This window comes from Gymnodraco acuticeps, unplaced genomic scaffold (genome assembly GCF_902827175.1).
Source record: "Gymnodraco acuticeps unplaced genomic scaffold, fGymAcu1.1, whole genome shotgun sequence".
NCBI lineage: Eukaryota > Metazoa > Chordata > Actinopteri > Perciformes > Bathydraconidae > Gymnodraco > Gymnodraco acuticeps.
The window spans coordinates 1,333,326-1,346,793 of NW_022992308.1; the positions used below are offsets into that span (position 1 = coordinate 1,333,326).

The window sequence follows — 13,468 nt, forward strand, 5'->3', positions numbered from 1 at the left end:
GGAAACGGCTGGCTTGAGCGATCCACTTGATAACCCACGTCGTAGTACAGTTTAGCGAGAGCGCGTATGTTTTGGATTAGGCCAACCGACTAACTCAAACATATCCAGGTTAGGTTGAGCCAGCTTCGTAGTATAGGCCCCAGGAGTTGACGAAGCAAACGTAGAGGGAAGACGTAGAGCTGGGCTGCTCTGGAGGGGAGGCTGGACGTGGCAGGCAGAGCGGCTGGAGTATGTAGATCTGGAACAGGAAAAACAAGCAGGATTAGGAAATGATCTCCCTTCACTAGGAGCATCAAAAAAGTCACTAGGAAAAAACACTAGTAGGCCTGGACGATAGTTTACCACTGAAGAATAAACGAAGAACTGGCGAAGTCTGAAGATGGGAACCAGGGTTTTAAGCAGGTGCAGGTGAGTAGTGGCAATCAGTGAGATAAGCAGCAGCTGAGGCGGTGAGTTGGCGGGAATCGGAATGTAGGTAACCACGCCCAGCCAGGGAGACAGACACATAGACAAACAGACAAAACAAACACAGACAGGGGAAAAAGAAGGAGGAAGTACTGCAGATCCTCACAAGTATTGCTGCTACCACAGGCTGTGTCGTGGCACTCAGCACGCTCCGTCTCTGACATGTCTTGCTAGGCTTGACTGCCCTTCTATCAAAAAAATAGGGAAGGTCTCCTGGGTGCTTTGCTCTCACCAGAGGGATTGTTTCTCCACACAATGCTCCCAGAGAGGAGGTGGAAAAATCCTAGTCAAAGCTTCCTCTTCTTCTGTTCCACACTACCTACTGCATTGGAAGGAAAGGATGCTCTATGTTTGGATTTGGCCCCTATGCCCCATAATGTCTACAGCCAAGGCATATCCCACCATTAGGGTTGGGCACTAAAACTAGAACATGTTGGAAATCAGTTGGATACTGTAGATAATTTTTCTGCCATGTTGGAAAAAAGATTCTAGATTTTAGTTGATGTAAATAATTGAGCTCCATGGCAGTGCCAGGTATAACAAATCCTGCCAATAACAAATGAATAAATACATACTTACATGTAGGTGGAGCACCGATATATACCTAATTTCTTCGCATGGAAAGACATATTAAACAAACATGAACGTTATTATTAATGCCAACACCTAAAATCAGGTTTATTGCCAAGTAAGTTAACACATACAGGGAATTTACTTTGATATATAATGGAGCAAACATAAACAAGAAAGAGAAAGGTACTGTACACCCACACAGACATACATACATACAAACACACACACTTGTATATACACATGTTCCCAAGGCTTAACTATAGTTTTCCAAACATTTGGTTTACCTACGCTGAAAAATGTATTATCTCTTCGATTTACACACGGCATCTATTGCACGTCTGTCCGTCCTGGGAGAGGGATCCCTCCTCTGTTGCTCTCCCTGAGGTTTCTCCCATTTTTCCCTTTAAACTGTGGGTTTTTCTCTGGAAGTTTTTCCTTGTACGATGTGAGGGTCTAAGGACAGAGGGTGTCGTATTGTCATACTGATACTCTGTACAAACTGTGAAGTCCATTGAGACAAATGTAACATTTGTGATATTGGGCTATATAAATAAACATTGATTGATTGATTGATATAAAAGCTTATATATACAGTATATACTGCCATAACATAAATACATGGTAATATCAATACACCATAATCTAGCCCTGAGCTGATGCAGTCTTAACCCTGAACATATCAATAGTAGGCAGTATGGAGTATGTGATGGTGGCAAGATGCATTGAGCTCTACAGCAAGCTTGTTGTTTTTATGATGTTATTGCATTGAGTGATGGAGGGAATCCATTCAGATGAAATGCTGAGTTCACTGTCTTGAGCTGTAGTCTAACAAGATATCCTCCAAGTGCCTGGATGGTCTCTCCAGAGGAGGAAGGAAAGCTGCTAGTCAGCAAAAAAACATTGATAGAGTTTATCTTGGCATCTTATGAAAGCTGAAATATTTATGATTCTAAATTAAGCCTGCTGGCTTGGACAGCCATCACATAAGACATTTGCCACAGGTGAGTAGATTAAAGATTGATTAAAGATTGACTGAACATCAGTTAGATGCTGAATATCTACAAAGAGAATTTATTTTATTTTATTTTCTCTTTTAGCTTTGGTGGTTAGGTTTTAAAGGAATCTTAAATGTCGGACTGAAACAAATCGTCGTTCTAACATCATTAATAAAGGAGCTGGCTGTAAACATTCCACATGCACATTCCTTAGAAAACCAGGCTTCAAATATGAAAAAGCCTTAGATATGTCATATGCTGTATATTGTTGTCTTAAATGTCTAGGTTCTTGTTTTATACATTTTCCCAATCTGAGCTGCTTTTTCTCATTTCATCAAACAACAAACGATGTGGGTCGTTTGTTGCCCTATTGTATATGACAAACAAAACTCTAAAATGCACATTTGCCTCTGTGAGTGTTGTTACATAAAGAGATGACTGAGATTTCTCATAGCTCCCAACTGCAATATGCTGTAATTTAACATTTGGCTCGTAAACATTTTGCACATTATGTCCTATATCCCAAATGACTCTCAAAATTAGAACCAGATTTTCACTAAACCATATTGTGTAGTGTCACACAGAGGATATTGCTTCTTTGTTTAAAAGTTTGCTCCTTCGCCTTAGAGAAAACTAAAATGATGATGTAGTATTTTGTTGTTTCTTTATTTGCTTTTGAGTCAACCTACCATCTGCTTTTGCCAGAAACATTGTGAGCTTTCATGCAATTTGCAGTCAAAGAACAACATCTTATTTCAATTTGTGGCTCTCTTAACACAATATAACTGAATATGTGGAATGATACAACATGGAAAATGCAGTTTAGGGGCAGAATATTCTGTAAATGTTTTTATAAATGGATGTCACACTGTACAATATCTAAAAATGAATGTGAAAATGACTTGATTAGGCTCCACTTAGCATTTCAAACTATAAATCGCACAATATGGTTTATTATCTTTTCCATTATCTTCCAATAAAACAGATTCAATTTCAAGGACAGTAGTCACATTTAGCTCCTAGCATTTTTCCTTAGCAACTAGCGATCTCTCATTGGACCCACTATTAGAACCAATTTCACAAGATAATAAACATTTCTGTGTCTTTAATAATTGCACCATTTTAAGATAATATATTGTCTGTAGAAGACAGAGTATTCATTGGTTTTCACGCTCCAGGCATATAGGTGAGGAGAATGTGAAAGTCAGTAGGTGGTACGGATTATAGACAACACGTTAAAACATTTTTGCTTCACATCTACTTGCATTAAAACCTCACTCCTCCATGAATTATAAATGAATGTTGAACTTTGAAGAACAAAATAATGACACAAAGTTTCTTCACAGTCAAGAGTTGTTGATCCTACGCATCTGTCAAGGCGACTTCTGTCAAGGCGACTTCTGTCGAGGCGACTTCTTTCGATGCGAGAACTTTGCTGTATAAATATTATCAAAAGCGCACGCACCACAACTGATCAAGACAAGATGAGAATACGATCCGAAGAGTTTACCTTAGCTGATCTTTTTATGATGGTTTTAAACAAGTTGTAATGGGTGTCCCTGTGTCATGCTATGTGTCTATATATTTATGTGTGGAACTTACCACACAAAATGTATCCATATTTGACACAGGTCAGAAACATATAAGAGACACACAGCTCGTTTCCCTGCGGCTTAATTAGTTATTTAACACATTTCTTTCTTTCTTTCTTTCTCATTCTTCCCCTTCCCTACTTCTACTCATTTGTTCTGCCTCACCAAAGTTGAACAGATTGTGTCTGTATTCCACGCTGCGTCCAAACAAAAGGCATGGGACCATTTCTCCAAAGCGCAACGGAAGAACCTGGATTTATGGCGCACCCAGGTGGAGGTTGGTACTTTAATGTTTAAGGATGTTTTAGCGTTGCAACAACAAGAATGTACAGTATGTAGCTTGTGGTAATTTTGGTGTTAAGGGTCTGCTTTGCGGTGATAAGATCAATACATCTTGTTTTTGAACCTTTTGCAGTAGAGAAAAACAAAGATAAACTATTTTTGTAATAACAGCAAAGGGGCCTAACATGGAACCCTGAGGAACTCTCAAGCAAGGAGGTTGATTCTACCAATTCTACTAAATTGCCTGGCTTAGCGTGAAAATGTTTAATCCCACTAAAAAGTTGGGTCAACATATAATTTCATCTACTAAAATCTGATTTTAATTAGGTGAAAACAAATATATTTTTAAATTCGGTTCAAAATTAAATATATTTTTTTGGGTGAAAACATTTTATACTTAAACCTTTTGCGGGTTGAAAAAGATAAAACATAAACTTGAACTTTGAACTTTTGAACTTGAAACTTGAAAAGACTCTGCATTTCATCTTTCCAAAGTGTATTTTTGTAATACCAGAGTAATGAAAAAATAAGCAAAGGCGGGCCTTAAATTCAACCCTGAGGAACTCCCAAGAGCTCTAATTTATTTGAAAATTGCCTGGCTTAGAGTGTATAAAGTTGACCCAACAAAAAATATAGATACAAATTAAATTACTTAAATGTATTTTTCAATAAGGTATAACATACTTGTTTTTCCTGCCATGCATATATTAACTACTTGTAAGAAGTATAGGTTTCATACAAAACTTAAGCTCAAATTATGCACAATTGACTGAGGAAAATATTATGAATTATGTAATTAAATCACATTGCAGGCAGAATCAATACAACAACAACAACGTGTATTGATAACACATGTCATGACACATGCTTAAACAGATTTCATGTAAATACCAGGTATTAATTGGTTGTAAAGTTCCTACATTATTGAATAGTTATTGGTCTTTGAGACAGAGAGATCGAAATACCGTTTCCTACAATCCCGAATCCAAAAACAAATATATATAAAAAAATATGTATATACCTATATATACACACAATCAAAAGACACATTTATACATATGCACACATTAAGACATAAATAAAAGCACAACAATCAATATATACAAAATAACAGTCTCTTCAATATCTTTGAGAATGTACATTAGTGCAAGACTGTCCATAGCAGCGTAATAAAACTGGCATAGCTTTATTTGTATGTACTTTCAGACAAATGCCACGTTAATTATGGCGAACATGTGTATTTAATGGAGTCTGTGGTCTGTTTTATTAATGGTGCAGCATTAGCTATAGATCTCATTGGTGAGGTTTTGATCTGCGGAGTATAGAAAGTATTGAGTTAGGGATGTAATCAACAACTAGATATTACACACACAAACCACTGCATATAAAGTGTTATATCTACACACAGAAAACGCATGTCATTGCAATTAAAGCTTTGCCACAGCATGTGGCTGAAACAATGTATCTGTTGAATGTCAATGAGGCTCTAGTCCTAGTCTTTGTGAATATTCATGTACAGTATCAAAAGAGAATAGCGTTCATTCCACTCCATCCCCCACAGAACTATGAAAATGCTAATACATTTTCCAGAAATAGATCTATGACATTAACAAGCATTCAGAACCGCTGCTGGGAGTCGTCCACATTAGAGTGTTGATACATTAATCACACTTTACACTTTAACCCACGAATATTGATTTGCTGTTAGGCGGAGCACCATGCCTCTACACGTTGTTAAATCCCTTGTGTAATGACAGTAGCCTTTGCATCACAGAGCGACCCTGTGCGCTCTGTGATGCAAAGGCTAGTGTGTGTTCAGATCCCCATGTTTGTTACTGCTGCTGTTGAAAAGCCTCTTGTGTTTAACATAAGTGTAAATCAGCTCCTGAATTATTATGGGTGCCTCAGTCAGGCTGGGTGTCGTTCCCATCACTGTATCCATAATAAGACAAACTGCCTCACCATCTGTACTCCAGCCAGACTGCAGCAGAATATAGCCATTACTCTGTCTAAACACGATTTATACTTGATGCTCTTTTAGTTGCCTAAATTAAGTGAATCTAATTCTAATAAGTCACGATTTACCTCTGTTGTTTTCTTCCCTTTCAGTAAATGTTTCTATTCTTTCATGCATGCTGTTTTCCTTTTAATTATCTCATCAAATCTCTATCCACTCTTAAATTAAGCCGTGCAATTGTAAAGTTTTTTATGCATTTTAACTCTGCTCAATGAAACTTTTCAAATAAGAAGAACATGTTAACAATAGTATGCATTGTTTGCATGTTGGGAACAAACTTGAAGGGTCATGGCTGGAGAGTATGGGAAGTCAGAGTTTGTCTGAATGTTGGTCTACGGAGGCTGTGGCTCTGTGGATAGTGTGATGGACTTCGAATCAGGGGGTAGCAAGTTCAAACCCCACTGCAGTCAGCATGTCGTTGTGTCCCTGAGACACTTCACCCCAAATTGCTCCTGTGGGGATTGCCCACAGTATTGAGTATGTAAGTCTCTTTGGATAAAAGTGTTTAACAAATGTAATGTAATGTCTATCCCTTTGGTCTTGAGTGAAACATCTCAAATTGTATCTCTGGTAATACTTTTACCTTTTATTAATAGCTCTATTTGTTTTTTTATTTTTATTGGATTATCTTGTTTTGAAAAGCAATATTTGTAACTTTGTTGAAAGGCTTGATGCATTGTAAAGCCATGGAGAATCAGTTAAACCAATGTATCCGTAGAGGCTTCGACTGACAAATAAATCATGTGTACTGACAAAATGTCACGTCCCTTCATGCGCTCACTAAGGTAAAGCATGTTATGTCACTTAAGAGACAGCAGACTTCCCTCCTCTTTGACATGGCACAGGAAATTGAAGTGAACAAATTGAAAGCAAGACAGTTGAAGAAAACAAATATAGAGATCTAACCACCTTGGCCGTCATTCCATGTTGTGTTCTTTGTGTTGTTAATTTACCCGTGGGATTTTTTTAGAAAAGGTATAAACTATAAATATTTGTAGTTATTTAACATTACGTATGTGACAAAAATACATTAGAAAGGTTTTTTAAGTGTTTATTCCCATGAATACTTACAATAATTATAGGATGGCATTTGAATGGTTTTCGTTGTGTTAACATTAAGGCGTCAGATTCATGAAGGACTCGTTTTCTCTGATCGTTAGTTCTTTAACATTCTCAATAGCCTGTTTTAATCCTGCTGTCTTTTATCTGTACTATACTTTCACACTGCATTAACCAGGTAAGAGAGTCCTTGTGCCCTCCAATGTGATATGGTATAGAACGGATGTATACATATCAGGCTAATAGAGTAAGATAGGGGTCACTATGATCTTTCTACAGGTCAAACTGTACCAGGCTACATTGTCATTATTTATTTTTGTATTGTAAATATTTCTCAAATGTGAGATTCAGTGGCTGATATGTATCCCCCTGTTGCCATTTTCATCTCCTGACAAATGCAGCATATGTGTGTATGCTTGTCGGATGTTGTCATCCAGCTCCCTAGCCCAGATGTGAGTGTGTATATTTAGGCTATATGCTTGCATGTTCAGCCCCTGTGAACCTTGAGCTGAAAGACTCTAAACAGATGGCTGTGTGTGTGTTCTGCAGTACTTTGCAGTATATTCACAATGCATACGTTTAAATGCCTTATGTTTTCTGTGTTTTGCAGAAGATTAGAAACATGCACAATGAGCAGCTGATGGGCATCAGGGGAGAAGAGGAGATGGAAATGTCTGACGATGATATGGAGGACTGCTCTGCTACCAACAGCAAAGACTCTGAGGACTCAGGTACAAATATTTTTAATGAGGTTGACATTAAGCATACTACCAGCTGATTCTGTACATACCACTATTGTTTTGGCCAAAATGTTATATTATCTGACCATCAAAAAATGGGTGTTTTTGTTTGCTGGTCACAAATGACTTTATGGCATAGGAGGTGGAAGTTAACCTTTGACCCACTCCATCATTTCATTCTTCTCTCTGGAGCACAGGATAGGTCGTATGCAATGTTTCAATGTGTTCATGAAATACATTTTGGGAAGTGTAGGAAATCACTAAGTATAGTTGAAAAAGTGAGGTCAATCAAATTTGCTGCACAAAATTGCATTACAGCTGTCTCTCCACAAAGAAATCATAGAATCTTAAATCACAAACACAGAGGGTGAACCGAGCCTGTATTACCTCTGAAGAAAATCTGTAATCTGATATTAGAAACAAGCAACACAATAACAGATAAAAGAAGCTGTGCAGAACGGAAATAAAGCTAATCTTTTGAAATATCTTTTCTGAAGGAAAGTCTCGCCCTTTAGGCTTCATATTGGGAGATGCTTTGTTATTATTACTGCAGTGAATCTCTGCACTGATAAATCTGATATGCGACCAACAATAGAACCTGTGAAATTAAACAGGGAATAAGGCTAGCATAGCTGAAGCCTCTTCTAATGAAAATATGTCACATTGGGGGCGTACTTTGTGGAATTTTATGAATTATGTAGGTTGGGTATAGAGTAAACAATGTGCACAGAGTCACATAAGCACAAAGAAGCTGCAAAATAAATCTCAAATCCCAAGTTATGGCTCAAGGTTTCCTGTCACAGCACACAGATTAATGGGGGAATAAACTGTTTGTAGTGACCACGATATCCATTTGTTTTTTGTCCTTTGTTTGTGGCTCACTCGTGGGGCTGACCGACGAATAGACGCTTGTAGTTTGAGAGAAAAAATATAAATGTCCAGATGCGATTGAAAAGTAAGATAGTTTATTCCAAAAAAGGCAAAAATAAATAAACGTTTTTAAACAAACTATTTGTCATATAAACTGATATTTCAATGTTAAAGGCAGAAGAACCAAGCTGTGATGCTCCCAACCAGCAAGGTCTAAAAACTGTCAGCCACACCAGTAGGCTGCAGCACCTCTCCTTTTATGCTGCAGCATCTCGACCTGCAGAGTAACGCACTCAAATAATAAATAAATAATATACACCACAGAATCTGAAGTATTAAAGTAACATGTTCTCATTCATAACACTCCGTTCGATGTCTCACTATGGGATGCGCCTCATCGCGGAGCAAACAGAAGCATCAATCTCATTACGCCAATCCTGATTGGCTGGTGATCTTGACGTCAGCGTCAGGGAATTCACCCCCTATAAGTAGCTTGCGCCACGACGCATGCGTCATTCAAACACCTCTTCTCGCTTCAGAGCACATCTCTATAGTAGCCGGACAAGCTTAACGGTCCACAGACTGAACCCAAATAACCATTTCGGTCGACGGGCGCTCGCCGGCTACTCCTTCTGCTTTGCAGGAAGACGGTAATACTAACGCCAGTTAGTATTGAAATCAACCTCGCCGTTCTCTTTCCCCGGAAAGTAAGGTAGGTCTGATTTTTTCAAGCTAGCGTTAGCTCGCTCCCTCACTATCGACACCACGGTAGCGAGGAAGTTTTTTCTTTTCTCTTCCCCACGGAGGAGGAAAGGATTAAAAGGAGCATACTGCCACACCAGTCAGTATTCTCCGGGAATAAAAGACCCACACCGTCCTTTTCTCCGGATTAAGGACAGGGTGGTAACACCTTTTTTCTCCCAACCTACCTGTTGAGAGCGGGTCCTCTCCACGCCACGAGGCGAACAAGATGGACGCCTCTCTCCCTCACACCAGAGGAGTCAGGGACTCGGTGGCTCGACTCTGTGGCTGCGGTTTGAAGATCTCGGGCACAGACACACACCAGGTCTGCTCGTCCTGCCTCGGGCTGGAACACGCCCGAGGTGCTATCGACAACATTGTGTCCGCTTCACCGTGAAGAGCCTCCGCCGACAGCTAGCACGCCAAGCTAGCCTGTCGGAGCAGGACCCCCCCCATGTCCACTGACCTGCCGGCCGGCAGTTAAGACGCGGGGGCGTCCGCCGCAGAGAGTGAACCCCTCTCCGTGTCGGTCTGGGGCTCATTATCTGCGATGGCTGCAGAACCGGAATCCCGCGCCCTGGCAGGCCGGGACCCGGTGACGGCAAGACACGCGGGAACGGGACCCCACGCTTTACCGAGCTGGGGCTCCCGGTTAGACCTCACCATGGTCTCACCCGCGGAGGATGTCCTCGAGCTGGACTACGATGAGGACGAAGAGGACGCCTCGGTGTTCCTCCTGTCCGAGTCGGATGAACATGAAGAGGACATCTTCATGTCATCGGCTCAGGCTGCAAAGCCTGGAGCGAGGGCTGCTCTCCCGGGCGATAGCACACCAGCTTCGCCCTGTCTGAGCATGGACCTGCAGGCCGTGTGTAAACGCGCCGCGGCCAGACTCGACATCCCGTGGCCTGAAATGGCCAAGGAGACCTCCAGGTCCTGCTACGAAGGAAACATTTTCCCCAAGCAGCGCGGACAAAGAGGCAACTCCTTCCGGTCTTCCCGGAGATGTTGGATGAGGTGTCGGTCTCGTGGAGAGACCGGCCCTTCAGCAACAAGGTCCCAATCCAGGGTGCCTCCTCCCTAGACTGTGACGGAATGGAGAAGCTCGGCCTGCTCCGCATACCGCCCATGGAACCGCTGATAGCGGCCCACCTCCTACCGAGGATGGGCCCGTCACCAAGCAGGAACCCCACGCTGCCAGCAAAGTCGGACCGAGTTCAGTCGACAATGACTGAACGGTCCTACAAAGACGCAGCGTTGTCCGCCAGGGCCCTGAATGTGTCCTCGCTGCTAACCGCTTACCAAGCGGAGCTCTGCGAGGACCTGTCGGGTAACCCGGGGGCAGCCACTCTGGACGAGATGGCAGCGGTCACGGACATTTGTCTTCGTGTCCAACGCTGCGCCGTCCAGGCCACGGGCAAGGCAATGGGGATCATGGTGGTGCAGGAAAGAGCGAGATGGCTCAACCTCACCAACCTCCCAGACCGGGAAAAGGAGGATGTGCTGGATATGCCCATCGTTCCCGAGGGAATTTTCGGCTCCGCTCTCGCCTCCATGCAAAGGAGGTGTGAGTCGAAAAAGAAGGAGGACGAGGCACTCCACCTCAGCCTCCCTCGAAGGGTACAGCCGCTGCCTTCGCAGCAGCAGTCCTTCGCCCAAGCTGCCTCGAACCCTGCTTGGTTCAAAACACCGAAGACGCAGAGGTCGCAGCCCGCCCCGAGTCCCCAGCCCAGGCTGGAGACGAGGGCGAGCTGGCCTAGAAAATCTCCGGTTCCGGCTGCAGCTCAGGCGCAGCCAACCCAGAATTTCGGCCAGCAGTCGAGGAAGAAGAAGCGAGCGGCGTGACAGCCCCTCCTTCTCCCCTCTGTGACAGAGCTGGAAGTCCACGGTTCCCCAGCTCTAAATGTGTTCCCGCCGCCTCGAGAGATGCCTCAACACCATCCTCAAGTCCGCACAAACACATGTCACCCATTTGTTGATTTTTCTGTCATAAAACATTTGCCGCTGACGCATCCAGGCTTCAGGCCGAGGGCGCAGCTCAAAAAAATGAAAAGAAAAACAATAAAACCAATAAACAGCCCGTCAACTGTTCCCCTTCTGAGAGCAGCTACGGCATCTCTCAAAAGGCGGATTACAGGCGGGTCTGTGAAGGCACCACCGCCACGCGCATGCGCAGTGCCAGCTGGGGTTGTGAAGGCACCACCGTCATGCGCATGCGCAGTGTCGGTGGGGATTGTCGAAAAGGGGCACCACTGTGTTCAGACACTAGAGGGCCCCATAACACAACAAATAGAGACTCAGAGGGGAAGAGACATGACATCTCCACTGGCTCTAAAGGCCCTGACACACCAGGCCGATTTCGGCTGTTTTCGTAAGTCGGGAGACGAAGCGTGTCCTGTCGCCCAAACTCAATTTGGTGTGTCCCGCACCGTCGACCGTGACACACCTGATTTGGACTGCCTGTCCCGATGCATGGCCGATTCCACATGTTGAATCGGCCATGCATCGGGTCTGGCAGTCGGACCAAACAATCACTCTGATTGGCTGTTCAGCTAGCGAATCAGTGCGTGAGAAGCGAAACGGAAGTGAGGGACGTAAACAAACGATTTAAGAAGGCACACACAGACTGATATTCATTTTCATCTCATCATGGCGATCTGGAATGACGCAAACGAAGACCTGCTCATCACATTGATCCAGGAGAGGCAGCTCTGTACGACATCACAGAGAAAAGGTACTCGAACCGAGTAGTGAAAACCGGACTCTGGCGAGAGATTGAAACGCAACTTGGTTTCTCGGGTAAGATTACCTTTTTCATCAATTGAGCTCTTTAGCAGATATTGTTGGCTTTTTATTGTTTGCCAGTGTACAGTGACGTTAACGTGAAATGTAATTTGTTATTTCAACCTTGTGTTTTGTTGTTATCTTGTTGTTAGCTGTTGCTAGCTGTGCAGTTTGGCACTGCATATAGATATGAATTGGACATGCTAACTAGCCACAATGCTTACATCGTTTATTTGTGTGCTTCAGAGAAAGAGCTGAGGAAGAAGTGGGATTCTCTGCGAACCCAGTACACCCGGTACAGGAGACTTGCCCCTTCGGGTAGTTGTGGAGCACCAAAGACGGGCAGACAGCAGTGGATCATAACCAGGCTGCAGTTTGCACACGCTATTTGTTGTTGTTTATATCACGTAGTCTGTTCTTCTTCTCTGTCTTCCGGTTGTTGCCTATTTTTAATGACGAATACACACTACCGCCGCCTGCTGGTAAGGAGAGTTATTGCCACTCACGCACTGAAGTCTTTGCGGTGTGTTCCCGTGCGACACATGGCCAAGACGCAGGAGAACACCACGACGCAACAGCCGACGTCGGCGTCGGCGAGTCCTTTGGTGACTGCTTGGTGTGTCAGGGCCTTAAGGAGCATGCAGTGGAAGATGCTCACATCATCTGCTTGGGTTTTCAAGACAGTAACACGGGGCTACAGACTCCAATTCGCTTTCACCCCCCCTCGCTTCTCGGGCATTCTGCATTCGGAGGCCCGAGGAGAGTCAGCCCATATTCTGGAGAGAGAGATTCTCTCACTCCTAGAAAAGAGGGCTATATCTATTGTACCCGCCGAGCAGAGTCAGGGCGGCTTCTATTCCAAGTACTTCCTCGTTCCCAAACGGGGAGGGAACGGAATTCGGCCAATACTTGATTTGAGGGCTCTGAACAAATATCTAAGAAGATATAAGTTCAGAATGCTCACTCACACATCTCTGCTGTGGCTCGTGCGACAAGACGACTGGTTTACATCAGTCGACCTGAAAGATGCGTATTTTCACATCCCAGTATATTACCCACACAGGAAATATCTGAGATTCGCATTTCAGGGGATCTGTTATGAATACAGAGTACTCCCCTTCGGTCTGTCTCTCAGTCCAAGGGTGTTTGTACGATGTACGCAGGGGCAGATCTACCGGGGTGGCATGGGGTGGCAACTGCCACCCTAAACAATAGCCTTGCCACCCCAGCTGCCACCCTAGTTGGCATCTTTGTTTTGAAAGAAAAGATGTGGCTCATCGGACATTTATGAGAGAAAATCTCTAATGTCCGAGTGCAAGTGAATGCAGCACAAGACGCGAGTCTTGTAAC

At 43.2% G+C, this 13,468-nt stretch overlaps 1 protein-coding gene across 9 annotated transcripts in view; it reads left to right on the top strand.

The window, feature by feature from the left end:
* Window positions 1-13,468, top strand: part of LOC117541056 (ecto-NOX disulfide-thiol exchanger 2-like) — a 261,284-nt gene that overhangs the window by 204,244 nt on the left and 43,572 nt on the right. For all 9 annotated transcript variants that reach the window (XR_004568261.1, XR_004568260.1, XR_004568259.1 and 6 more), the window contains exons 8-9: window positions 3,796-3,902; window positions 7,594-7,714. Coding sequence is in view for 2 of the 9 variants with exons in the window: in XM_034208109.1 (XP_034064000.1) it covers window positions 3,796-3,902; window positions 7,594-7,714 (228 nt within the window). In the remaining 7 variants the exon portion in view is untranslated. The remainder of the gene's footprint in view (window positions 1-3,795; window positions 3,903-7,593; window positions 7,715-13,468) is intronic.